Raw genomic sequence first — 27,843 nt, forward strand, 5'->3', positions numbered from 1 at the left:
CCAGTGACCCTTAACCCTCCAAACAGTGCTATTGCCTTTGTATAATGGTGCTTATGAGTTTGGTTAAATTGAATTAAAACTGACTTCTAGTTTAAATAGATAATTTTATTCTCTTTTGTTCTACATCTCTGGGATGTCTTCACCTTTAGATTTATCTTTCACAACCTTTTTTTCCATGGCAAAATGTCAGTGAGATTCCGGGCTGTAATTTTCCTTCTGCCCCAACGCAGTCAGTGAGCAGATGTGATGTGATTTAACCGTGGCAACTTGCTGGCTCCAGGAGAATTCAGCAAGTGAGAACTGTGTCCAGTGTCACAAACCCCATATGGCAGCAGGGACATCACACCAAAGGGTCACTCCATGAGCTCCAGCTGAGGTTGCTTCATGTGGTGCTTTAGGGTTTATTTGCTGTACCTGTGCTCCTGCCAGCACTGTGATTGTCACCCTGAATGCAAATGGAGCAGCTCTAATGTTAATCATGCAAATAAAAAAAAAAAAAAAAAAGCTGCCATGAAGCTCTGCTGCTTTTCCTGCCCTTGGAAAGGCTCCCACAGGCTCATTAGCTGTGCAGAGCAGAGCTTTGTTCGGGGAAGAAAGCCCGGGCAGGCGGCACGTGCGGGCTGTGCAGATGATGGCTCCTGTCACTATAATTTACTGCACTATTTCGGTGTCATTTTATCAGGCCGGCACAGCTGCGTATGGAAATCGCTCCCGAAATCTTCCTGCTTGGCACGGGAGCAGCAGGAATGTCCTTGAGTGCAGCCCGGCCCCTCCTGGGAGGCAGCCCAGCAACGGGGCACTGGGTGGAGGGCAGTGCCGGCCCTGGGATGTGCCCTGGGCACCCCGAGGTGTCCTCGGGCACCGCAGCGTGTCCGTGCAGCCGGCTGGGCTCTGCAGAGGCTCGGGAGCCGCCAGCGCCATGGCAACATTCCCAACCCGCTGATCTCATCATTCCGTGCTCCACCTTCCCGCTCCAGCCCCACGAGCCCGGGGAGCTCGGGACACAGGGAAGCTCCTCCGTGGACACAGGAGGTGTTTCCTGGCAGGTTATGGAGGGACAGAAGCAATCCAGTGACCCAGATAAGAGGGATGTAGTGGGTGTGCCTCTGGACTCCAGGCTTTTTCCATCCCGAGGCAGTGTTCGTGTGTGCTGGCTATCAGCAGGAGCAAGTCTATAATGACATATGGATTTGTATCCTGGACCCAGGCTTTGATCTGGAGAGGCTCTGGCAGGGAGGAGCTGTGACAGGAGATGCTGTGGCTCCTTCCTGAGGAGCAGGGGCTGGGAGCTGCCAGGACCAGGTGGAGGGAAGGAGGAAGAGCTGGCTCTGTCCCCTGCACTAACACTGACTGATCCCACAGCTCCTCCCATGCTGCTCCCCTTCCCTGGGCTGGGAGCATCCCTGCCTGCTTCCAGTGAAGGCACTGAAGCAAAAAATCCACCACATTTTCCTTCCCTGGAGGGGAAGTGGTCACAGTTCTGAGGCTGCTGGAACTCCAGGAGCATTTAGACAACGCTCCAGAGATGCACAGGGTGGGTTTGTTGGGATATCTGATCCCTGTGGACTCCTTCAGGAGATTCTGTGATTCCTGGTGTTGCTAGAGGCAGAAAATCCTGCAAGGTGCTGCCAGGATTTTAACGAGTGCCCTGTCAGGCCCATGGGACACCACAAAGGGCACCCAAGGACCAGCAGCTCCATGTGGGGGGGATGGTTGGGAGCTTTCCCAGGGCTGGGAATCTCATCCCTGTCCCAGAGCATTGGGGGTGTTTGCTGCAGCTGTGGCTGAGCTGCGGAAGGAGCTGCAGGGGGAACCTGGAGCTGAGATGTGGCTGCATCCCACACCTGGGACCTGCTGAAGCATGGCTCCTTTGGTGATTTTTCTGTTCATTATTGAACACACTCTTGTTAGTGCCAGCTAATTAATCTCAGAGTGGGACCCTTCTCTCTTTCCATCCTGTGGAATATTGTTGCTATTAAGCAAAGCAGTAGAATGAACATTGTTCAGCTGATTTATGTGAAAAGAGAAAACAGCTCTCAGCAAATGCAGCAGCTCTTCCCCCTCACTGCTCTCTGAGGTGATCTGGGAGAACAGGGAGCCTTTGATTTAAACCCTTTGCCTCAAACCTTTATGGGATCCGCATTTACTCAAAGTCGGAAAAGGCAGATCACAAACTGGGGCTCTGGGCGAGGTCTGAGCTCCATCACAGCCCTGCCCTGGAGGAGGTGCCCCTCTGGGGCAGTTGGGGCTGGGGTCACTGGAGGTGGGAGCGTTTCTCCGAGGCCCCGTGGCCGCCGCACGTGCCTCCTCTGCGCTGGCACGTAAATATTTAATAACCTGCCCTGTGAGAGCCTTCAGAGCCCGGCAGGGAGCTGCGTGCCTGCCTGAATTATGGGCTTTGTTTAATTCTCACCACTTGGGCTGCCTGGAGGGCAAACCATGGGCTGGGGCAGATGGAATATTGATCATGGAGCAGTCCGGGCTGGGCTGAAGGAGGGTGGTGGGAGAAGGTGTTTGTGGTGCAGCAGGATTGGGGGAGTTTTCCAAGGTTTGTTTCCTTGCAGAACTGCTCCAAAATACAACTCTGGGGTTTTAATTTAGCTGAGCTGGGTTTGTTTGCTGAATCCTGGTCTCACTCATGTGTTTGGATTGGGAGCTGTGTGGGTTTTCTTCTGCACTTGCAGGGATTGCAGCATCTAGGTCAAATCTAGATTATCCCCTTTTCCATGGGAGATGTACAGGCTGCATCCTGGGCCCACCCTGGCTGTTCTGCTGGCTTTCCCTGGGCTCTGCAGGGCCCATTTAATTGTTTTCCTTTATTTCTTCAATTTTTTTCTCTTTATTTTGATGGCACATTCAGAGCATGGAACAGCCTGCAGACGAGGCTGTAATGCATAGATGGGTGTGGAGGATTTATGCTCTGCTGAGGTGATGGGTGTGATCTTGGATGTGAGGTTTCTTTAATCTTAGAAACTGTTGGAAGCTAAATGAGGTTTTTAAACTGATTCTAAAGGTATGTTCAGATCTCCTCTGCCATTCATCTGAATTTTAATTTATTAAATTTTAATCAAAAAACAAGTGAATTAAATATTCTTTAGAAAAAAAAGTCAGCACTTCCCTTAAGCTGGGATGTGTCTCTTGCTTTGGCTGAATGCTTTTTGTGCAAGTTCCTGATTTAGAAGCTGCTAAAGCAGCTGCTGCACTGGGAGTAGTGGGATCATCCCTTGGAATACTGCTGGGCTCACTGAAGCCAGGGCTTCAGTGCAGGAGGAGATCCCTTGCTCTGGAGCTTTTCCTGTGCCCAGGGGTCACTTGCACCTCTGGGTTGGCCTTAACTGAGGGAATAAAAAGGACTGGAGGAAAGCTGTGGCTGCCCCATCCCTGGGAGTGTCCAAGGCTGAGTTGGATGGGGCTTGGAACAGCCTGGGATAGTGGAAGCTGCCCATGGCAGGGGTGGCACTGGATGGGCTTTAAGGTCCCTTCCAGCTGGGGTTTGGGATTCCATGGTTGCTATTTCTATGAAACATCCCATTTAAAAAACTGTGGAATTGGTAGAGTGAAGAAAGAACAGCAAGGAACTTCCTCACTGGGAGCAGCCGTATAGAAATAAATATTCTTTGTAATGGTCAGGAGTTTGAGCTGTGTTCAGACTTTGTTTTTCCAACTTTTTCCTTTTTCTCTATCCCTCTTTCAGCCTTTTAGTCCTGATTTCCATTGCCCCTTAATTTTTTCTCCCCTGAATTTTAGGAGGACAAAGCATAGAGAAGGAAAAGGTATTGAAAGAGGTGAGGAGACAATGGGTGGGAGCTGATGGGGGAATGTTGTTTGGTTTATGGTGCTCTTTGGGGGTTTTTTTAAAGCCAAAAAACTCAATTTCTTTCCATTTTCAAGATAGTCATCATTGCCTCTGCTCTTGTGTCCATGGTTTGCTCATGGACCCTTCCCTGCCTGCTCACACTGAGGAATCAGCACATGCTGCTGGTCATTCCCCTCCCCTGCTGTGTCTCCTTGGGCCTTCCTCCTAGAGCCATCCACTCCATGTCCTGTCCCTCTGCTCCTGCTCAGCCCCTGGGCTCCACCGACTGCCCTGGAGGCTGCTCCAGAGGGGTCACTTGGAAAACAGCCATCAAACGGTTCTTTGGGAGCATCCTCCACCCCCTCCCTCGTGCCCCACACACGTTTCCACCTCCTCATCCCTCTGGGATGCTGCCAGGCCCTCCTGGGCTCCTCTGCCTGTGGTGCTTGGCTGGCAGTCGGTGGCTCTGTGTCTGCTGGTTGGGATTTGGGATCTGGGGAGGCAGATGGCTCTGGAACTGGAGCTGAAGCCGTTCCAGCAATGTCACTCTGATTTCAGGCTCTTTCTGCCCTGCAGCTGATTTTTCTTGAAAGATAAAGGAACTCTGCCTCGTGGAGACTCCTGCTCCTCTGTCAGCTTGGCTGGGAGCTGGCTCAAGCTTCAGGAGCTGTCAGGGCAATCTCAGGAGGTCAGGCAGGGACAGGGTGATCTTCAGTCTCATTCCCATGGGAAATCAGGTTAACCAGCAGGGAAAGCCACAGGAGGGGGGAAAGGGAAGTATGGATTCATTCTTGGCTGTGGGAGGGATGGCACAGGGCTCTGCCATCCCAGGCTGGTTTACTCTGGCTGTAAGGATGCATGTTCTGATGCCCCCAGCTGGCTGGGATGTGGCTGGATTGAAGTGGAAATTCTGAGCTGCCTGTGACTGTCAGGTCTCAGAGTGATGATCTACTGGATCCCTTTGGAACTGGGCATGAAAATCCCTTGGATCTTATCTTGGGTGCAGAGGCATAAAGGGGAGAAGCAGAACCCTGGATGCACAAGGCCTTCAGTTGGGGTTTGGGCCTCCTTGCCCCCAACACACAACAGAGCAGTACCTTTGCAACAGGAAAATTTGTTACAGGCTGTGTAAACTTCCCTCTGGAAATTCGATGTGTTTAATTTCATTTTACAGGGCTCAATGTTCCTGAGTTATGAATTGGAGGTGGGGGAGAAATGAAAAGGTGCATTGGGTAGAGCTCTCCCAATAATCAAACCTGAGGAAGGTGTGAGTTGGCAGAAACACTCCATCCTCCTGGAACTGCTTATTCTGGAAGTGCATTGGCACAGGGTGCCCAGAGAAGCTGTGGCTGCCCCTGGATCCCTGGAAGTGTCCAAGGACAGGTTGGATGGGGCTCAGAGCCACCTGGGACAGTGGAAGGTTTCCCAAGGCAACCAAGGCAGAGGGTTGGAACTGGATAATTTTTAAGGTCCCTCCAACCCAAACCATCCTGTGATTCCAGGATTCTGTGATCCTTGTTTGCCTGGTCTATGTTGCTGCTCACAGCTACACAAAGTACCTGCCCAACAGAGAGTTCTCTGCTTTGACACCTCCTCTTGTCCCCAGGATTGACCATTCCATGTTTCTGGAAGGCTCCATGGGACTGTGGGGCAGCCAGGTCACCGTGGCAGCTCAGCATTACTAAGCTGCAGTGAGCCCTGCAGTGAAAAAGAAAACCACCAAGCCAGAAAACCAGTTCATTTAGAAAATATTTGTCCCCCATTCCCTCGGAGAAGTTTGTTCTTCCCTTTGACTGTTTCCTCACCTTTGAGGCACTACCGTGGTGCCATGGAAGGTCTTCACTGGCAGGGGGTTCTCCAGTTATGACAACTTGATTTGAGAACATGCTTTTCATTAATAGTTTGCTGTGTGTGTAGCCAGGGGCATGCCTGAGCTGGATAATTGGATTTGGGAGGCCAGTGTTTTTACAATTGTGACACCTCCTGCTGTGAAGCCAGTTTCTGCAGCGATGCAGCTGATACAACATTGGGGCAATCTGTTCCAGCCTTTGTTCCAGGGATGTCTGACTGGTGGAAGAAGTAATCACAGTGAGAGACTTCCCTCAACAGTGTGTCTGCTTCCAGCCCAAGGAAGCAAAACCAAGACCTTGTTCTGTCTCTCAAATGGTCCAGGGAACAGCTGACAGAAGTGAGGCTCTGCAAAGTCTTGAGCAGCTTACACAGGTTCACTGTGTGTGTTCTTTTCTTGAGATCTTCTCTAACAACCAAGGACTGTTTCACTGTGGCCTGGAGCCCTTTGTTCCTCATTTCTGTTCTTACTAAATTCAAAGATGAGAAATTGGCAGTAGCGTTTTACCCGGTTGATTTTGTTTGTTGTCCATCCAACCCTTACAGGTACATTTTATGCAATCTCAAGCAATCCAAATCTTCTTTGCTTTTCTTTAAAAAAAATTCCCCAGTACTCTTTGGGTGCTTAGTTTTTAAATCCTAGCTGGTGATTCTGTCAAATCCAGAGTTTCAGAGCCTGCTCTGCCCTCAGACAGGGAAATGTCAGCTTTAATCCAGCCTTACACATTTTGGGTGAAATCCAGGCCTTGTGCAAGCCTGGTTTAGCCAGGAAGCTTTGAGCCTTGAGCTTGCCAGCAGCTCTGAGGGCCTTTGCATGGCTGAAGCTGCACCAGCTCTGAGCTAAAACCACAGTGGTAACTGAGTGGTATCAGTGGCTGCTGAGCACAGCACGTGTGCAGGGCGTGCTGCCTCCTCTCTGTCTAATGGCCTCAAAAGGAATAAATGAGGAACATGTTTATTATTTCATCTGCACACAGGGATGAGATTCTCAGTCCCAGCTCCCTGGGTTTGGTTGGCGTGCTCAGTCCAGCACTGCTGGTTTTCTGCTGTGGCTTTCGTGCTTCCTGCCCTTGCCTTTCCCTTCACTGTCCCATGTCCTGCTTTGCCTCCCCAGCTCTTCCCTCAGCCACTGAAATGCTCTTTTCCCACACCCTCCCTGGAGAGCAGCCCTGGCAGGGGCTCAGGCTGGTCCAGAGCTCATTGCCTTCAGTCACTGGGGGTGTGTTGGGTTGTTCTCAGAATCCCAGAGTGGTTCGGGTTGGAAGGGACAGTCAAAACCATCCAGTCCCACCCCGGCCCTGGGCAGAGACACCTTCCACTTAGAAGGGATCTTCAGCCTGCAGAAGGGGAGGTTCCAGGGAGAGCTCAGAGCCCCTGCCAGGCCCAAAGGGGCTCCAGGAGAGCTGGAGAGGGACTGGGGACAAGGGATGGAGGGACAGGACACAGGGAATGGCTCTCAGTGCCAGAGGGCAGGGATGGGTGGGAAATTGGGAAGGAATTGTTCTCTAGCAGGGTGGGCATGCCCTGGCACAGGTGCCCAGAGCAGCTGTGGTGCCCCTGGAGCCCTGGCAGTGCCCAAGGCCAGGTTGGACAGGGCTTGGAGCAGCCTGGGACAGTGGACGGTGTCCCTGCCATGGCAGGGGTGGAACTGGAGGATCTTTCAGGTCTTTCCCAATCCAAATCATTCTATAATGCTGTGATTCTATGTGGGCAAGATTGTGCAGGGTCTGGTCTCTGTTGTGCTGTGTGAGAGCAGAAATGGTCTCCACTGATGAGTTTGGTGCTCCATAAAGTGCTGGGTGCTCAAGAACTGTCCAGGCTCAGCCAGAGCTCCATGGGCTGTGTCTGTAGGGAATGGGAGATGTCCCCCACAGGGACAGCGAGGCCAAAGTAAAATGAGGAGAGAGAACTCTGACAGAGGTTGAAAGAAGAGAGTTGTCTGCTTTTTAAGGGTTTGGGACCCAAAATCTCTGTGTTTCTCTTTAAACTTGGGATGTCTAGAGAGGAGCAGCCCCTCACAGCTCTGCACTGGTTGCTGCATGAGCTTTTCTGGGCTGCATGGCAGGATTGTCAGTGAAGCTGCCAGGAGAGCCTCTGACATCAGCTTCACAAAGCAACTATCATGTTGAAAACAGCCTTGGGTAGTTAATTAATCCTTCTGTAAATAGAAGGCTTGATGTGCACCAGCAGTGCTGTGGGATCTTTCTCAGAGGGAAAGTCTCTGACAGGAGTGTGGTGAGCAGGGAGGCTCGATATCCTTCCAGTTAAATTCTGAAAGGGAAAAAAATACAGTCTTCTACTTGGTGGGTTGTGCTGGAGGGTGAGTACAGGTGGGGAAGGATCCCTGGGGAATGCCAGGGAATACCAGTTCCTCTGCTTACAGGATGGCAGCAGCACCTGCCTCCTTGCCCTGCCTGAGGCTCCTCCTTGGGAGCTGGTGCTGTGCACTGTCATGTCACACTCAGGTCAGCACTGGAGCAGCCTTCCAGAATCACTTCCCAGAGTGTCCTCTGGCAGGGGGTGCCAGGAAAAGCCCAGGAGCTGCTGTGTGTTCTGTTTGTGCTGCTCTCCAGGCAAAATACAACTCACAGTGACACTGGAGAAGCTTCCCATCCCAGAAGTTTGGGGAATATCTTTTCATTTGCATATTTGTTTGTTTTTCCACACATGACCAGAATAGATATTCCCCAGGCTATCTTCAGAGCAATTTTTTCTTTAATCAGACTCTGAATTGTTTCTCAGTAATTGTTCTCAATTAGCACAGAATCATGGAATGACTTGGGTTGGAAGGAACTTTAAAGTTCATATAGTGCCACCCTCTGCCACAGGCAGGGACACCTTCCACTGTCCCAGGCTGCTCCAGCCCTGTCCAGCCTGGCCTTGGGCACTTCCAGGGATCCAGGGGCACCACAGCTGCTCTGGGCACCCTGTGCCAGGGCCTCCCTACCCTCCCAGGGAACAATTCCTGCCCAATATCCCACCTAACCCTGGCCTCCGATGTGGGAACCCCCAGACTGGTTTAGGGGTTTTGTGTGGTGGTAAAGTTTCTCTTCTAACTTGTGCTTCTAAAGAAAGACTTTGCAGCTTCTTGTTGTTTGGTCTTAAGGCAGTTTATTGCTAGTTATCTAAAAGATTGTGTTCTCGGGCTGTGGCTGTTTGGTTAGCAGCTTAGGTTGAGACACACACACACCCTGACATCCTCTATGTCTGGTGTTTTCTTCTTCTCTCTCCTTGCTTAGGGTTGCTGCTAGCTTTTATATGATATATTACGTGTTATATGTTTACAGTTTTTCTCCAATACTTACTACCTATGTTACAAGGTGCTTTTTTACTCTAAGCTAATCCATAAGTGCCAGCATCACCAAGAACATGGAGGCAAGGAAGAAGAAGGAGGAAGAACAGGATCAGCCCACTTTCCTCCATCTTAGAACTTCTGACCCCCATGTACAAAGTAAAACCCCCCCTGTACAGTGCTAAAACCCCCTTGTACAATACTAAAAATTTTTCCCCTCTACTTTGAAACTACTGCTATACTATCTAACCCTTTGTGACTGCTTGTTCCACCTTCAAAGTTGGTAACTCATTCCATGGCTCAAACTCAAAATCACAGCTGTTTCCAGCTGCCCGCCAGGGTCTAAAATGCTTCTGAGCAAGGCCTGGAACCTCTAAAAATGTCTGAGGGACATTTTGAGTTCCAGCACTCTGGCAGTGGGAGCCAGTGCTGTCCCTCCATGCCTTGTCCCCAGTCCCTCTCCCTGCTCTCCCAGGCCCCAGGACTCCTGGAGCGCCTGGCAGGGGCTCTGAGCAATCCCTGGATCCTTCTCCTCTCCAGGTGAGCACCCCTAGCGCTCCCAGCCTGGCTCCAGAGCACAGTTTAACCATTTCCATGGCCTCCTCTGCTCCATGCTTTTTCCATGTGGAGATCTCAGTCATAAACACGGTGTTTTTCAGTCATATTCTACCTGAATTTGGTTGGCACTGGGAAGTCCCTTCCCTTGAAATAGAATCATAACTCTGTGCAGTCCGGGAAGAGTCTGGAAAGCCAAGGAGTGTGCTGCGGCGCCTGCTGACGCCGGCTGTGTGTCCCTGCAGGTGTGGAGGGGCACGCTGGCCCGGCTGCGCTACCGGCGGACGCGGGCGGCGCTGAGCATCGTGCGGCACTACCGGCGCCACAAGGTGCGCGCCTACCTGCGCGAGGTGCTGCGGCGCTTCCGCGACGTGCGGCTGCTGCCCGACCGCGGCCGCGCCATCCCCTGGCCCGCCCCGCCCAAGGTGCTGCTGCGCTTCCAGGAGGCTCTGCAGGACATCTACCGCAGGTACGGCCCCTGCCCCTCGCGCCTGCTGCTTGTCCTGCTGCCGCGGCGTTGAGCTTTGGTACCTTTCGGCTTCTGTGCTGCTTCAGTGGGTGGGTCTGGGCTTCCTATTCGGGGATGCTGAGCTCTCTGCACACAGCAGGGAGACAAAACAATTCCCTCTCCAGCTGGGGACCAGGGACAAATGATCCAAATCTCAGCCCGAGAGCACAAACAACGTGGGCTGAAGAGAGAAAAACAAGAAGGATGGGACTGCCTGGGCTAAAGCTGGAATTGGACAATGAACTCCAATAAGCAAATGGAGCAGAGCTTATAAAAGTGAGAGACCCCGTGACCTGTGGGGCATTTTGTGACCATTTTGGGTCACCTGGGGTGCAGCCCTGGCTGGGCTCTGGTGCTGCCCAAGGTGAATCCATTGAGGCCTCCTGACAAATCCCCGATTTATTCTTTAGCTCCTCCAGTCTCTGTTCTAGGGCAGCCTTCACAAGGCATCAATCCCAGGGACATCTGGCTGAAGGACATGATTTGAGTGTTGCTAGCTTTGTGCCCTTGACCAGGCAGATAATTCTGATCCAAAGATTTATTGTTGAATCACAGGATGCTTAGGATGTTAAAGCCCATCCAGTTCCACCCTGTGCCATGGGCAGGTTGTTCCATTGTGATAAACATTGTGTTTCCTTCCTTGGCCCCTTTCTGGCCTTTCTGATTGGTTTTCAAAAGAAAGAGCAGCTGCTCTTGGATGAGGGGGAGGAGAAAAAGAATCTTCTGGATTTCCTCAAGATCTCTGGTAGTAACCTAGTGGTTTTTTTTGCAGTAGGATGAATGATGTTCCCCTTGTCACCCATGTTCTGTGCGCAGAACATGTTTGTACCTTCATTAAACCTCCCAGTATCTAAAGGCTGGTGATTTTTTCTCTGAGAAGCTGTAGGCAAACTAGTTACAATTCCAGTTTGAGAAATGATGACTTCTGGAAGTGGCTGAATAGGAGAAATGTTGGCTGGAGGGGCTTTCAGAGACCTCCTGTCCAGCCATCAGCTTGCAGGGCAGTTCCAGCAGCTCTAGATCAAGTCAAGCTTTGTTATTTTCTCCAGCTGTCTCTTTCAGGAGAGACATCCATCCACCCACAGCCTGTCTGGGGAGAGAGTCCTGCTTTCAGAATTAGCTCAGTTATCAGAACTACAGAATTTTAGCTGCTAAAAAGCCTTTTTTTAGCCTTAACCCTGGAGTTCTATTGCTGCTGCTGGGTGTGATGTGGGGCAATGCGTGGGCCACCTTGCCCTGTTCCATGGTGCAGTTGAAACTGAGGGGCCAAATTCAGCTGTTAGAGGAGAATGGTGCTGTAAACGAGCCCAAAAATGGACTTGACAACACTTGATTACAAACAGATGCACCGTGGTTGACCTGTGGGTGTGGGATGGGGAGTGTGGCACCCAGACCTGTCAGGGTTGGAGGTGAGACATGACTTTAAAACATGAACTGACCTTTGCAGCTTTAGGAATGCCTGGGCAGGACTCTGGGGGTGTCCTGCAGCAGGGCGAGGTGCAGGTGAGGGGGGTCCAGGCTGGGGGCTGACCCAGACCCTGCTTTGGTGGCAGGTGGAGAGCGGCCGAGCTCATCCGGAGCGTGCCCCCAGAAGCGCTACCTCAGCTGAGGGCCAAGGTGGCTGCCATGGAGCTGCTGAAGGGCCACAGGGCTGACATTGGCCTCCAGAGAGCCTGGCAGGGGAACTACATCGCACTGGTGAGTGACGGGGACCTGGGCTCAGCGTGCTGGAAGGGCCGAATTCGGGAAAGTGAGCATTGGTTTCTTGGGAGGACAAGCAGTTAGAAATTTCCTGTTTATATGGCTCAAAGCCTTGACTTCCGCTGCCCTAGGAGTGATTTTTGTGAATCCTGAGCAGCACCAGCAGCACTAAAGCAATGCCATCAGCTGTCTCTGCAAAGGGGCAGAACCAGGCTTCACTGGGAGACTAAAATGCTGGATAGAATGGAAAACAGCAGGGACTGAAAGAAATTCTCTCTAGGTGGGTTTGATTGCTTTCCTTTACTCCATCCGTCCTTGGAGCATTTTGGTGTGTCAAGGTTTGGTTTCCCAAAGCACAGAAGGGTGGAGGGAGCCACGTCCCAGCCGTGGCACTGCCAGCCCCTCTTCCTTCAGCCCAAGAAGGGTCCTGAGCCTGTCTCTGCTCTTCCAGAAACCAGACAGCCCCCAGAGCTCAGGCTCCTTCACCCCCGTGGCCAACGAGCTGAAGCGCAAGGACAAGTACATGAACATCCTCTTCTCCTGCCACGTGCGCAAGGTAACGGGGCTGCGGGGCCTGGGTGCCCAGGGAGCCAGCAGCTCACCCTGGGGGTGCTGGGACAGCAGCTCAGAGCAGTTCCAGGGAGCTGCATCGGGCATTTTTGGGTGCAGCAAGGTTGGGGGGCTGCTGGGGGCCTCATCACATCAGAGGTACAAATAAATTGTTGAGTCCCTGCTCATGCAAAGTGTTGGGCCTGAATGGTCTTTAAGAATCCTTCAACACAAACCATTCCATGATTTCATGAGCAAATCTCTTCATTCTGCATAACTAGTTTGGGTCTGACATTTTTTGTAGCAGAATTTAGGGTTTTTTTAACTTGGTTAGAAGGTTTAAATAGCTAATTAAAAAAACAGACTTGCTTAATTGTTGCGGGTAGCTCCTAATGATGCTGGTTTAAAAGATCTGTCAGGAAAGGATATTTTTAATTTTACAAAGCCAACAGACAAGCTCAATTTTAGTGGCAGGACAGCACTGTGGATGTTCAGGTGTTTTTAAGAAGCTGTATATTCTTCTTAATTGTAAATACTGCAGCTGGTCCCCACGTGCAGAGTTATTCCTTATGATTCTGCAGATCTAGACAATTTATTCTGCAGCACAAAATCTCACTTCATAATAAAACTTTGCAAGTGGTAGTGAGTTGTATTGTTTATTCAACAGTGATTCATGTTCATAAAAATAGAAATCTCTAATTGCTTTCTGAGCAAAAATACCTCAGTGGAGTTTGGTGTGGCTGTGACCACGTTCACTGGGAGGACAGGGTTCACAGGACTAAAGGAGAAGCAGGCCAGTCTGAATCCAAATTTCCTCTTTACAACCTCACAGCACTTGGGCTGAACCTCCCTGAGGGACAGAGAAATGCAGAATTCCCCCTGGATTTTTTCAGGTTAGGCTGAAAACAAAATAATTCCTCTTCTGACTCATTTAATGAACTGATTCCAGTTGCAGTTTCTGGCTAAATTGGGATAACTGTAGAAAGGACAATATTCAGTTGTTAGAGATGTGATGATGGGAATTGTGGGTTTGGGTGGGAATGGGATGATGGTGAGGGAATCACTGGGGTCTGTGTGTGATGGACACAGCGTGGGAGTTTTATCTTGCTCACTGTTGTGCAGCTCTCCAGCCTTTAAGTCCTCGTGTTTCTCTTGCTCCTGGTTCAGCTCTCAGGGATAATCTCCTGTGCAAACACAGGGCAAAGCAGATTCCTGAAGCACAGATCCACACTTTATCCTGTTCCCTAACTGCCAGGACAGAGCTCCTGCCTTCAGATAAGTGTCAGAGCAGCATTTGTTGGTTTTGGTGTATGGAGAAATCCCTGAGCATTCCAACAGGCCGTGTTTCTGTACTGTGACTGTGCTGGAAAAATCCAGTTTTTGTGAGTTTGTTGCGTTGAGATGCCAGCACTTCAATAGTAGAAGCAGAATGGGGAAGGAATAGGTGTTAACCACCATAAAGTGGGTTTCTCCTGAGCCTGAAAGTCTTTCAGTGCTCTCAGAGGCAAAGCTTTAGTTGGCTGTGGGTGATGTGGGTGCATTAAAAGGGCAGCTGAACTGAAATCACAAATATTGCAGGGTTATAGACTTGCAGCCGTGTGGGTTTTAAATTATCTTGTAACTTCTTTTAACTTTTGAAATGTTAAATTGTTGTTGCTTTCTTCTCGCGGAGAGGTAGGACTTGATCCCCTGCTGGCCTGCTAAGTTAGGAATTCCTGGCATGGCTTTGGAGCCAGCAGCACTTCCCATCCCTGGCAGTGCCCAAGGTCAGGCTGGACAGGGCTTGGAGCACCCTGGGACAGTGGAAGGTGTCCCTGCCATGGCAGCGGTGGCACTGGGTGATCTCTAAGGTCCCTCCAAACACAAACCACTCCATGTCTCCATGATCTCAGACTGCAGCACTGTGCCATCCTCATGGATGTGTAAGCCTGGTGATTCCAGAGCATCTCCATGTCACAAATGCAAACCATCCCACCCAAACCCACACTGGGATGTGGCTCCTCCCTCAGGGAACTGTTTGTCCTCTGCTTGCACAGAGAGGAAATGTCCGAGTGAGCAGAGCAGGGAACACAAACAGTGCTGAAATGTGAAGGTTAACAGGACAAGGATTTGACATTTGAGAATTTAGCATTTCCCTTTCCAAGCAAGGCACTTCCTTAGGTCATGTTTCTGGGTGAAACACTGGATCTGCAGACTAAGCACCAGTGAGAGCTGGTGGGCAGGGAGTGACTCTGCTCCAGCTGCAGGAGCACAGGCCGGGAGCAGCCTTTGCCCTTCACAGGAAACAATTTCCATCCTAAGCTGTTTAAAATGAAGGTGTTTCTCTTGTCAGAAATACAAGTTTTGGCATCCTGCCTCTTACCCCAGAGTAAGGGCAGGCCCTGGGTGACTCTCAGTGCTGGGGCAGGGGAATCTCTCCTCATTGCTGCATTCTTCCCTTTGAAGTTTTAACAAATAAATTACTGGGTTTCTTCTCTTTAGCCCTGGCTTCCGCATGTCCTGCCTGTTGGGTTATGGGCTTTTTTGGTTTAGAGATGGAGTAACTGAGAGGTGTTTTAAAAATTTTTATTTTATTTTTAGTTTTATGAAGGCGCATATATATATACACACACCTTCATATATGTATCTATATAATTTATATATTATATATATTTTTATATTGTGTATATGTATATACATATATACATATGAAGGTATATATATGTATGAAACAAATATTACCTATAAATCTATTTCCCACATTACCAAACCTTATTGGCCCAAGGTAGCACTTGGTGCTGGGACGTGCAGCCTGGCCCAGTGCTCAGGGCAGATTTGTCTCATCTCTCATATTACACCTGGTTCCTGTGAGTTTGTAGGTTGTGTTTGTTCTCTGCTGAAAATTGGCTCATGTGAAACTTTAACTGGGGCCTGCAGAGTGAATTACAGAAATAAAATTGTAATTATCAGGTGATTTCATTGCTTCCCTTAAATAATTCTCCTGAACAAAGCAGCAATTCACAAAGAAAAGGCTGCTCAAGTTCATCCATGCTGTGTTTTCATGATTCAGCTTATTTGAGGATTCTTGAGCAAAAACTGCTGCTCCTGCTCTTCCCTGAGGGAAGAAGGTGTTAGTGGGAAGGTGTTAAAGGGCACTTTGGTGAGCTGGGCTGAATGCTTTATATCTGAAGCATCATCAGCCTTCCTCTGTGGCTTCCTTCAGGTACTGAGTCATAAACCACACGTGAAGTAGTTGTTAGCTGTCAACAGCAATGTCAGGTGTCAGCTCTTGGAAATGTTCCAGCTAATGCACTTCCTTTGCACAGAAAACAGATTAAAAGCAAAAATACTGGACAACTTGAGCAGACAGAGGTCGAGCCCAGAGCTCACCTATTTAAACACATTTATGAGTAGAGCACACCCTGTGACCTGTCAGACATTGGTTCATTAAATTCGTTGACATAGAATTTCTTTAGCTGATGACTAACATTGATATAATGAATTCTTCAGGATCTAATTTTTCAGAATTCTTCATTGATCTAATGAATTCTTATGAATTCTAGAAGATTCTAGATCAGGAAGAACTTTTTCCTGGAAAGGGTGGTCAGGCATTAGAAGAGGCTGCCCAGGGAGGTGTTGGAGTCCCCATCCCTGCAGGTGCCCAAGGAGCACCTGGACATGGCACTCAGTGCTCTGGGCTGGTGACAAGGTGGGGATTTGGCACAGGTTGGACTTGATGGACTGGGAGGGCTTTTCCAATCTCAATAATTTTGTGTTTCTTAGTCTAAGAAGTCAATTTATTCCAAGAACTGCTCTCCAAGTTTTGAGTTGCTGGTAAAGTTTTCATTGCCTGTGTGGGGGCCCAATTTCAGCAACTTGAGCTGAACAATAATGGGGTGCTCTGGAGCAGTTTTTACAGGAGGGCTGTGAAGAGGCTTTGAAGCCTTGCTGGGGGAGGAAAATAGACTGTGTGGTTGCTTCCCTGCAGTAGGTACAGGTAGAAGCAGGTCATTCCTGCCTATGGAAAAATCCACCTTTTCTGAGCATTGTGGTGCTCTTCACTTTTTCAAAGGAAATTTTCAAGATTTTTGCCTTAGGAGAAACTAAATGCATATTTCATGCAAATCTCCAGATTTTGTTGGATCACCTAGGAAACAGCTCTCTCTATTTTCTTTAGAATAAGGCTTTTCTTCTCACTTTTCCCCTGTCGCTTGTGGCACCAAGCTCCGTTGACAGGATCATCTCTTTCAAAGGCTGCTGCCCTGCAGTATCCAGAGGCCACTGACAGAGGCCTGAAAAACCTCATTGAAGATTTTTCAGCTCTAGGCCAGATCTTCATTTCCCCCACAGGTTTGTCAGGAAGCTAAATCAGGACTGATTCACATTTGGATCAACAAGATATAAATACAGAATGCCCAGAAGGTGCAGAGAACACAGTGCTGGGAAGGGCTGTTCTCCAGGAGGGAATGAGCTGTAGCTGAGAACAGAAGGCCTGTCCTTACTCCTACAAGCCCAGTAGTGGAATTTGAACTGGTGTGTGAGTCTCTTCTATGCCTGCTCCCCAGTGGGACAGTTTTTATTTTAACCCACAGCAGGTATTATTTACACAAATGAATGAGGCACCTGGAGCCTCTTTTGCTTGGAAAAAGCTGGAATGACATGAGAATTTGCTCCTCAGGTGAGATGAGCTGCTGGGCCTCTCCTTTGGTACATTTTTTTAGCTGAATTTTAATACTAAAACCAGCGGAGAGCCATGAGAAAGTAGTGGGATTCAAAACATGCCTGTTGAACTCCCACAATATTCCACTGGCTTGGAATACACCTTTGGGATGCTGGTCAGCAGGGGCTGAAGGTGAGTCCAGGTGTGCCAGAGGCCCAGGACACCTGGCTTGGGTCAGCAATAGGGTGGCAGCAGGAGCAGGGCAGTGACTGTCCCCTGAGCTGGCACTGCTGGGGCACGTCCAGCCCTGGGGTCGGTTCTGGGCACCTCATGATAAGAAGGAACTGAGGGGCTGGAGCGTGTCCAGGGCAGGGAAAGGATCCGGGGAGGGGCTGAGCCCCAGGAGGGGCTGAGGGAGCTGGGGGGGCTCAGCCTGGAGCAAAGGAGGCTCAGGGCCCTTCTGGCTCTGCACAGCTCCTGCCAGGAGGGGACAGCCGGGGGGTCGGGCTCTGCTCCAGGAACAGGGACAGGAGGAGAGGGAACAGCCCCAGGCTGGGCCAGGGCAGGTTTGACTGGATATTAGGGAAAATGTCTTAACAGAAAGAGTGGTCAGGCATTGGCACAGCTGCTCAGGGCAGTGGTGAAGTCCCCATCCCTGGGGCATGTGGCACCTGGGGCCAGGGTCAGTGGCAGCCTTGGCAGCGCTGGAGGAGCAATTAGCCTTCATGATCTCAGAGGGCTTTTCCAGCCTTCCTGACTGTGACAGCTGAGTGTGCTTCCCATCTCTGCTTCCCAGGCAGCAGCCACAGGACTTCCTGCCCTGGGGTGGCTCTGGTGTCACAGCACCAGAAATCTGCTCCCTTTGTCACTGGGGGTGGGTGTGGACAGCAGCCAGGCAAGGTCATGACAGTGCCCAGGGAGTGCTCACTGTGTCAGATTCTGCAAACAAATCGCAGTCAATCAATGCCCCAGCATTGATCTGAGCTCTGAGGGGCAGATCCAGCCCCAGGGACTGGATTTTGCTTCAGTTCCCAGGACCTGGAGTGTGGAGAGCCCAGAGCTTCCCCAGTTCCTGGCTGAGGAACCGGTGCTGCTCTGCTCCAGCACACAACATGTGGCACCAGGTACTCCTGACCTACTTTCTCAGGGCCATTCAGTGTTTCATAGCCTTTAGGCTTTTTTCTCCCATTCATCTGCTTCCTAAAATAAACCTGGTTACTCAGCATCTCTTCCTGTGAGACTTCCCAGGCCCTCAATCATGTTCTTCAGCTTCTCTGAACCACCAGAGTCTTCTTCACACTCACTACCCTGGTCCTTCACAGGCTGTTGCAGGTGAGCCCATGGCTCCCAGGACATTATTCCCATGTTATTCCTTGCCTGTGCCAACATTCTGCTTTTTCTGAGCTGCCTCATATCGTTGTGCCAAGATCTTTCCAGAGCTGTCTGAAATCATCCTTGGTTGCTTTTTCTGAGTCAGTGCCGTTAATGTAAAGCTGTCACAGAGCTCCCCAATTTGCATTTTTTGCCTTTATCTGCTCCGAACTTTATCACTCTGCTGCCTCCTGACTGAGGATATTTAAGTTCTCCCGTTGTCTCCTGATTTCACCCCGGAAAATCCTATTTATGTTCATCCTCCTCGTCACGTCTTACCCTTGTCTCCCCTTCTCAGTTGATTAGTAAATATCTCAGTGACTGTGATACACTGATGACTCTGGTTTTGCCTCGGTGAAAAACAATTTCTACTTTTTGTCCTACTTTCTTAGGCACTTCCAACAAACCTTTGCATCCTGCCTGGTTAGTGTATAGAGCTGAGGGGCATCCAGCAGCCTGAGGTGGAGCTGCTGGAGCTCTCCCAGGCTGGGAGAGCTGGGGGTGCTCACCTGGAGAGGAGAAGCTCCAGGGAGACCTCAGAGCCCCTTCCAGACCCTAAAGTGGCTCCAGGAGAGCTGGAGAGGGACTTGGGACAAGGGATGGAGGGACAGGACCCAAACCAAGGATGGCCCAAAGCCTCAGGTCTGGACTGTGCCAGCCCCTGGTGCAGCCTGGCTCTGCAGGGCAGGGATTCTCCATGGGACCTTTGGGGTGCCAAAGGCTCATGACAATGTGGGGACAACAGCCTGGGATCAGGCTCCACTTGGAGAGGGCTTGAACGTGGCTGGGGAAGCATCTGGCCTTGGTTTGAGTGAAGCCCTGCAATTTCCCAGGTGCCACAGCTCTGCTGGATAACTGGGAATGTTGTTCCTCTGTCTCTGTATAATGGGATTACAGGGACCATGTTCCCTTTTCAGTGGCCCAAGGTCCAAGGAGAAAACCTGTTTAGGAGATGTGTGAGTTTGGGATATTTTTGTGTGAGTTTGGAGTATTTTTGTGTGAGTTTTGGCTGTTGGTGAGTTTAGGGTGTTTGTTTTGTGTGACTTTGGGGTATTTTTGTACGAGTTTGGGGTACTTTTGTGTAAGTTTGGGGCATTTTTGTGTGAGTTTGGCACTTAGCACTGCACGGTTTCGTTTCCTGTGTTCCTGCAGTGATCAGTGGGATTGACAGGGTGTTTCTGTGCAGGTGAATCGCTTTAACAAGGTGGAGGACAGGGCCATTTTCATCACTGACAGACACCTGTACAAGATGGACCCCATGAAGCAGTACAAGGTGATGAAGACCATCCCCCTCTACAACGTGAGTACAGCACTGGGGATCCTCATCTGGGCTCTTTCAGGGCAGTGTCTTTACTCTGTAGTTCCATTTTCATATCCATAAAACGGAAAAAGTCCTTGAGCTGCAGTTTTTAATTTATTTAATGTGTTTATAACAGCCGTAGTGCAGTTATTGCAACACCAAAGCATCAGGGTGGGATTGTTGGGGTGCTCTGGGCAGGACCAGGAGTTGGACTGGATGATCCTGGTGGGTCCCTTCCAACTCAGGATATTCCATGATTCTATGATTCTTTGATCATATTAGCTTTTAATTTTGGTGCATAAAATAAAAGCTGAACCCCAAACTGCCTCTTACACTTCTCTAGTCCCTCCCTGTTTGTTTGCTTTGCTGTGTGCAGGATCCTTGCCCTGGCAGGGGTTAGCATTTCACAGCAGCTTATGGCACTATTCCTATGTCTCTGAGGGTTTGTTTGATCCTTCAGGTTGTGCTTGAATTTATTTATTTTTATTTTCTTATATTTGTTCATGTTTAATGTAAATATTCTCAAAGCTAAACTCAGAATTACGGTGAGGTCTAGCCTTGGGGGTAGCAGGGTGGAGCTGCCAGGCAAAGGATTATCAGGGATGGAAGAGGTGGGCAGCATCTCATCTTTGCTCCCAGCATCCTGGAGCAGGGATTCAGCTGAGCCCCCCTCAGCCCGAGGTGACAGTGCTCTGGTTATCTCCAGCCTCCAGAGCCTGCCTGGCTGCTGGAAATGCCCTGCACGCATTTGCTGCCATGTTTGCCTTTGGAGAAGTGACAAACCTGGCATTTCTGTGTTGCTGGGAGGGCCGGGATGGGATTAGGGTGAGGGTGCAATCTCATCTGCAGATGAGGAGGGGATGATTAGCTCTGGCTGCATCCATAATGTTGGGTTTAGAGTCTCCTGCCCTCCTTGCTGGGCATCAGCCTCAGCTGAGCACCCAGCACAGCGTATCCATGGAGTAGCTACTCCCAGTAGGAATCCTGCTGCAGCAGGCAGTGTCTCCATGGCAGTGCCTCTTGTTTTGAAAGGAAGGTGCCCTGAGCAGCTGTTTTCCTGGCTGCTGTGCTGTCCCAGCACTGCTGTCCCATGCTCTGAGGGGCTGGCAGCACATCCTGCTGTGTGCCCAGGGGCTGTGTGCCTGTGTAAACCAGGGTGCACACAGCCCCAGCCTGGTGAAAACCAGAGTGCAGATACCCCCAGCCTCCCAGCAGAGCTCAGACACCCCCACACTCACAGCCTTTTAGCAGACCTGACTTTGCAGGTGTTCCCAGACAGGTGCTTTTTGGTAATGTAGACATGGCAGGATTTTGTCCATCAGGATTTCTCACCATTGGTTTCTCCACCCTTACCTTAACCAGAGGGTCTGGGTCACTGAAATTCACTGAGTGAAGGAATAATGAGAGATAAATCTGTGTTTATCAAGGTTTAGAACAATGTCTGTTTTACCTGTGTGCCTGATGGGTGTAAAGGTGCAGACTGTACATTTACAGCAGCACAAGACCAGATCATTTGTTGGTCACCTGAACATTTCCCTCTGAAATCTTTAATGCCTTAAACATTAGAGCTAAACAAGTCAGGTATAATTTCAGGTTACTGATAGAATATCTGCTACTAAGAAATGTCAGTAAATGTTGTTTTTCACTAATAAAAGATATATCTAAAATAGAATATCCATTCTTACAGAGAGCACTAATGCAGGCTCTGTGGTGGTCCTGTGTTGGCTATTTTGGCTCAGTGTTGGTTGTATTTTTGGCTCTGTATTGAATTTTTGGCTGTATTTTGGCTCAATATTGGTATATTTTGCCTCTGTGTTGGTCCTGTGGCTGATTTGCAGTTCCTCAGGACAAGAGCAGTTAATGGTGTGTGCAGGTAGGTCTCTTGATCTGAGAATTCTCACATTTCTGCAGCTATAAATCAGTTTTATTAGTAGATCTGCAGTTATTCCCTTCAGTAACCTACCACAAGGAATCTTGGCCAGACAGTTTCTTGGACCTGAGCAGGAGTCCTTGAGATTCCAGGGGTCCTGGAGTGTTTGGCACAGGAGGGATGGGTCCAGGAGGTCCTCTGCTGACCCATACATGTTGTCAAGGTAATGTTCCAGGGTGGAAATTTGATTAAACCAAGCTTTGGTAGATTCTGTGGTGTAAAATTGCAGCTCTGTTGGCCACAGCCTCTCCCTGCACCTGCTCCTCCTGCCCTGTGTCCCGGGGAAGAGCCCCAGCCCTGCCCGCACTGCTCCAGGCCTGGGCTGGGCACTGGGCCTGCTGATGGATCCAGAGCCCCCTGAGCTGCAGGAAGGGGAGAGGAGGAGAATTTGGGGTGCCTTTGATTTATACACAGGACACAAAATATTTCCTAGAATAATGGAATTGAATTTGGGTTGGAAGGGACCTTAAAGCCCATCCAGTGCCACCCCTGCCATGGCAGGGACACCTCCCACTGTCCCAGGCTGCTCCAGCCTGGCCTTGGGCACTGCCAGGGATCCAGGGGCACCACAGCTGCTCTGGGCACTCTGTACCAGGGCCTGCCCACCCTCCCAGGGAAGAAGTTTTTCCTAATATCCAATCTAAACCTACTTCCTTCCAATTCAAAGCCACTCCATTTGTATTTCTCTTGCCAGGATTTCTCAGATTTAACTCTGGCAAACAGTCAATCCTTTCAAGCAGTTGTTTGTTCCTCGTTGTAGTTATGTTTCATATTTGTTACCTAATGTTTATATTTGTGTTGGTTTTCCACCCCTGTGTTGCCCTGCACACTCTCCCCATTTTTCTGTGCCTGATCCCTCCTTTCATGGAAGCCCTTCCACCATGTGAGGGAGGCAGTGAATGGAGCTGATCAGTGATACAGAAATTCCTTCCTTTTTGGAACAAAAGCAATGGTTTGAAATGCTCTAAAGGTTTTTTGAGGAGCAAATGGACAATAATGACACCAGTAATGATGTGTATCCATTGAGCAGCCCTGTCCTACATTTGATGAGTGTTCTCTGGGAAGAGGGATTGCACAGAGGTGAACCAGGCTGGAATCCTGGAATCCTCTGCCTGATCCTCTGCTGCTCCCTGTCAGTGTTTCAGAAGTGCCCTGTCAACACAGCAGCATCCTCAGGGGTGGTGTTTCCATGGAGATCTCATTGGAGACAGTCAGCTGATGGCTGCTGCACACACAAACTTGTTTTCAGCCCAGGAAATCACTCCCGATCTCTCAGAGCCAGCTTTGCCTGGCCATGGTGGAGTCCCTCCTGTCCCTGCACAGTGCCAGGCTCTGCACTGGCACAGGGGAAGGGCTGGGAACTAAACCAGGTTTGATCTGCCTTAGATGGAAGGAATTTTTTACGGTGAGGGTGGGCAGGCCCTGGCACAGTGTGCCCAGAGCAGCTGTGGTGCCCCTGGAGGCCTGGAAGTGCCCAAGGCCAGGTTGGAGGGGGCTTGGAGCAGCCTGGGACAGCGGGAGGTTTCCCTGCCATGGCAGTGGTGGCACTGGGTGATCTTTAAAGTCCCTTCCAGCCCAAACCATCCCATGGCTCTGGGTGAGGAATGTGCCATTCTCTACACAACCTGACTAACAACAGCTTTCCAGTCAGCCCTGCTGGTTTCTCCATGTGGAGATGCTGCCTTGGGGGATTCTCTGTGTGGATTTTTCATCTGGCAGCACTCTGGCATCACCTCTGTACCAATACACAGTGACCTCCTTGTTTTTACCTGACTTAAAACCAAACAGGTAATGGCTGAAAGAAATTAAAAGGCACCCAAGCAGCAGAAAGACTCTAGCAGTCACATCTCCCCTGCAGTGGTGAACATAATAAAGGATGTTCTGCAGAAGCTGAGGATTTTTTCCTGCTCTTCAAGCAGGGCCAATATTAGTGTTGGTAAATACTGAGATAAGCACCTTCTCTGAAATGATTTCTTTTGTGTTGCATTTATTCACTCACAGTCTTGTGGGGAGGGGTGAAATGGGAAGATTTTGAAGGGCTCTTGGCCTGTTAACAGGGTTCTGTTGAATAATTAATGTTTAAATTGCCTTTTCAAATCCAACACTGTGACTTGTTCATCTTTCACACTCGCTGCACATTTAAAACCTTGATGGCAGCAGTCCCTGTGGTGCTATTGTGCTCACAGGAGAGTATTTAAGCATGCAAATTAATTTTAAGGGACACTATAAAGCCAGGCAGTTGTCAATGCCTGTGCATGAGGTGGAGCTTGTTGGGAAAGCATTTCATAACCCCAAAATAGCCTGAACATGGAATAAACTCCACCTGTGCTGGTGCAACTGGTAGCAGGAGGGCCCTGCCTGGGGTTCCAGGATCAGCAGCTGCTGTCCTTCATTCCTGGGGTAACAAACCAACAAAATCCCAGGGGCTGGACCTTGTATGGAGTCTGATCCTGAAAATAGGGCACAGACCACGCTGCTGTGGCTGGGCTGGGCTTTTCTGGGCTGGCTGAGGCATCCAGGGCTGCTGGAGCAGCTTCCTTGGAAATAACACATTGTCAGTGCTGCAGCAAACCTGGGGAGCAGCCCGAACCCCTGAGGGCCCTGGGCTGCCAGGAGTTGGGACCCTCCAGCTGGACTGGGGGACACAGGAGCCTTTTCCCCTAAACAAGGGAATAATGAGGCTGTCATTCCAACAAAATGCTTTATGGGTGCCTCTCACTTGTAGGGGAATGGGGCTTCCCTCTGCGAATTCCTGGAAGCAAATTCCTCCTCTCAAAGGAGCCCTTTAATGGACAGGGAAAGTCCTCTGTGTTCTCTCTGTACTCATTAACCTTTTACCTATTTTATTTTTTATTTTATTTTATTTTATTTTATTTTATTTTATTTTATTTTATTTTATTTTATTTTATTTTATTTTTCCCATGTATTATATTTTATGTATTTTATCCCATTTATTATATTCTATTTATTTTATTCTATTTTCCTTTCTCTGCTCTGCTGTACTTGCCTTTTGAGGCTTTTCTGCCCTCTTTACACATTGTTTTCCCAGCACAGATCCTTTTTTTGCTTTCTCTAATATTCATCTGAGTAACCTGTGCTCCCAGATTGCCCCTCCTAAAAATTCTGTTTTTCCTTTGTGAGATGATGACAAAGCTTTTGATGAGCCCAGTGCAATTACTTAACTGACAAAAAGAAAATGCCAGAAAATAAAATAGCCAAACCAAACCCTTGCACCTTTTTATTTTGTCAGAAGAGGCAGACCTCAATCCATGCCTAAACATGGGAATCATTGTAGGGTTTGTGACTCAAATTCTTCCTAAATTCTTGTTACCTAAATTCTAATCACAGTGGCACAGAGTTGTTCAGGTTGAAAAAGACCTTTAAAATCATCAAGTCCAGCAGCAGCATCACCACTCCACATCCTCCAGTGCCACATCCACACTTTTTTTGGACACTTCCAAGGATGTGCCAGGGCTGGACACTCCTTTCAGTGGAGGAATTCTCCCAATATCCCACCTGACCCTCCCCTGAGGCCATCAGATACCTTTGGTTTCCCAGAGTGTGGGGTTTGGAGAGGCTGTTGGGCAGACTCCTGATGAGTGTGGGATTCAGTGGTGTCAGCCAGGGAGGTTCTGGGGAGAGCTTTTACCTGGGGCTGTGGGGAGAGAGCTGGTGCCATCCTTGGGGGGTGCCCTGTGGCCCTGGGCAGGGAGAGGGGCACAGCAGTGACACAGGGGCTGTGGGCAGGGAGAGGGGCACAGCAGTGACACGGGATGTGGGCAGGGAGAGGGGCACAGCAGTGACACAGGGGCTGGACAGGGAGAGGGGCTCAGCAGTGACACAGGGGCTGTGGGCAGGGAGAGGGGCACAGCAGTGACACAGGGGCTGTGGGGAGGGAGAGGGGCACAGCAGTGACACGGGATGTGGGCAGGGAGAGGGGCACAGCAGTGACACAGGAACTGTAGGGTGGGAGAGGGGCACAGCAGTGACACAGGGGATGTGGGCAGGGAGAGGGGCACAGCAGTGACACAGGGGCTGTGGGCAGGGAGAGGGGCACAGCAGTGACACAGGGGCTGTGGGCAGGGAGAGGGGCACAGCAGTGACACAGGGGCTGCCTGGGCAGGGAGAGGGGCTCAGCAGTGACACAGGGGCTGGACAGGGAGAGGGGCTCAGCAGTGACACAGGGGCTGGACAGGGAGAGGGGCACAGCAGTGACACAGGGGATGTGGACAGGGAGAGGGGCACAGCAGTGACACAGGGGCTGGACAGGGAGAGGGGCTCAGCAGTGACACAGGGGCTGCCTGGGCAGGGAGAGGGGCACAGCAGTGACACAGGGGCTGCCTGGGGTGGGAGAGGGGCTCAGCAGTGACACAGGGGCTGTGGGGAGGAAGAGGGGCACAGCAGTGACACAGGGGCTGCCTGGGGTGGGAGAGGGGCTCAGCAGTGACACAGGGGCTGTGGGGAGGAAGAGGGGCACAGCAGTGACACAGGGGCTGCTGGGAGCCATCCCAGGCTGGATGGGGACACTCTCTCCCACCTCCCAGGCTGCTGAATTCCACAGAGCTGCTGTTGTTTCTGCTTGCTCAGCTGCTGGGGGGACACCAACCCACTGCCACCCCTCAGCTCCTGGAGAGGAGAGAACCAGCCTGGCAGTGGCAAAGGCACAGACAATCATGGAATCATGGAATGTCTTGGGTTGGAAGCACCTTAAAGCTCATCCAGTGCCACCCCTGCCATGGCAGGGACACCTCCCACTGTCCCAGGGTGCTCCAAGCTCCATCCAGCCTGGCCTTGGGCACTTCCAGGGATGGGGCATCAGCATTTTTACATCAGCACAGCCAACACTGTTCTCCCTTTCTCTCCTCAGCTGGTGGGGCTGAGTGTCTCCAATGGGAAGGACCAGCTCGTGGTGTTCCACACCAAGGACAACAAGGATCTCATCGTTTGTCTCTTCAGCAATGACCCCTCCAACGACAGCAGGATCGGGGAGCTCGTGGGAGTCCTGGCCAGTCACTTCAAGAGGTCAGTGCTGGGGCTGGGGCTCCAAAGTGGAGCTCATCCCTGGAGTCTCTGTGGTGCTGGGCTGCAGCTGGAGCTGTGGCACTTCACTGCAGTCATGCAGTACCACAGTGACCTTCCTGGCATTTTTGGGACACACTTTTTACCTACAACTCTTTGTTGCCTCTTCTGCGTTCCCTGTATGTGTGTGACAGCCACAGGTGTTTGGGGGACAAATATCACTGAAAGTGCACTTGGGGTGTGTCACAATGGTTCCCAAGGGCTTCCTACAGCCAAACTCTTCATGATTAAAATTAAGATGGAGCTTTTCTTTGTTCAGATTGACCCCTGCTCCAGTACCATAAATCACCAGCGGGTGATTTATTGCTTGAGCAATAAATCATTGCTGTGCAATGTCGTCTCTGCTCCCTGAAGTCTGTCTGTCTTGAAAATCCCTGAGCCAAAGTTGGTGATTTGGTACAGGGGTATATGGGATTGAGCTCCTGGAGCAGCAGGAGTCACCTGGATCCCAGGAGTGAATTCCAGGCTGTGCACACCAGCACCAGGCACAGAAGGAACTCCAGGGAGAAACAGGGTGTGGAGAGCAGATCTTTGGGTTGTTTCCTGGCTCCTCTAGAGGAGATTCCCAAGAGGAATGATGCTGCTCAGCATGTGCAACCTTGGCTTCGCTGTTCACAGGCTCCACAGAACTGACAGAGTGGAGCCTTTATAGGTAAATCTTCATACAGAGCTGTGAGTAGCAGGAAAACAAGAGGGAATTCCGGTCACTTTAGGTCCCTGGGTATTTTTCCATGAATTCAAGAACACTGTGCTGGTCCAGCCCCCTCTCATCACCCTGGTGTGAAGTTCAGGACTGGCCCTGCTTCTTTGGGCAGGGGCTGTGTCCACTGGAAATGGATTCTCAGCATTGGCATAACTTGTTTGGAGAAATTCGGTGCTGCAAAGCAACAGAAAACATTCTCTAGTTTTGCTTTTACCTAAATATCATTTCATGTCAAAGGCAGCTGCTCTTGCAGGCTCAGGAGATTCTGTAAAGCAATGCACTTTGGGAATCCTGGAAGTCCCTGGAGTTCTCCCATCCAGCATCACCTTCAGGTGGTTGATGCTCCTCAGGGCCTTGCCAGGTCTCTGGTGTGGGGACGGGCTGTGGCACTGTTGGTGCCACTCCAGCTCCTGTGTTCAGTGTCCAATTATCCAAAATTGCTTTTACTTTTGCTCAGATGAGTCCCCCAAGCACCAGCCCTTGTGTCACCTGTTCCCCATTAAGCCCAGGCAGAGGTGCTTCATTTTAACAAAGGATGTTGTGGCCATCAGCATGAAACATTGCACCATTCT

General features: G+C 50.3%; 1 protein-coding gene across 4 annotated transcripts in view; it reads left to right on the forward strand.

Annotated features, from left to right (window-relative positions):
* Nucleotides 1-27,843, forward strand: part of MYO1D (myosin ID) — a 192,665-nt gene that overhangs the window by 107,165 nt on the left and 57,657 nt on the right. For 2 of the 4 annotated variants that reach the window (XM_085562090.1, XM_085562089.1), the window contains 5 exons: nucleotides 9,737-9,960; nucleotides 11,553-11,697; nucleotides 12,152-12,256; nucleotides 19,446-19,559; nucleotides 26,357-26,511. In XM_085562090.1, the coding sequence (XP_085418216.1) occupies nucleotides 9,737-9,960; nucleotides 11,553-11,697; nucleotides 12,152-12,256; nucleotides 19,446-19,559; nucleotides 26,357-26,511 (743 nt within the window). The other 2 variants (XM_085562091.1, XM_085562092.1) reach the window with 2 other exon arrangements.

Source organism: Lonchura striata, chromosome 27 (genome assembly GCF_050655825.1).
Source record: "Lonchura striata isolate lonStrDom1 chromosome 27, ASM5065582v1, whole genome shotgun sequence".
Lineage (NCBI taxonomy): Eukaryota > Metazoa > Chordata > Aves > Passeriformes > Estrildidae > Lonchura > Lonchura striata.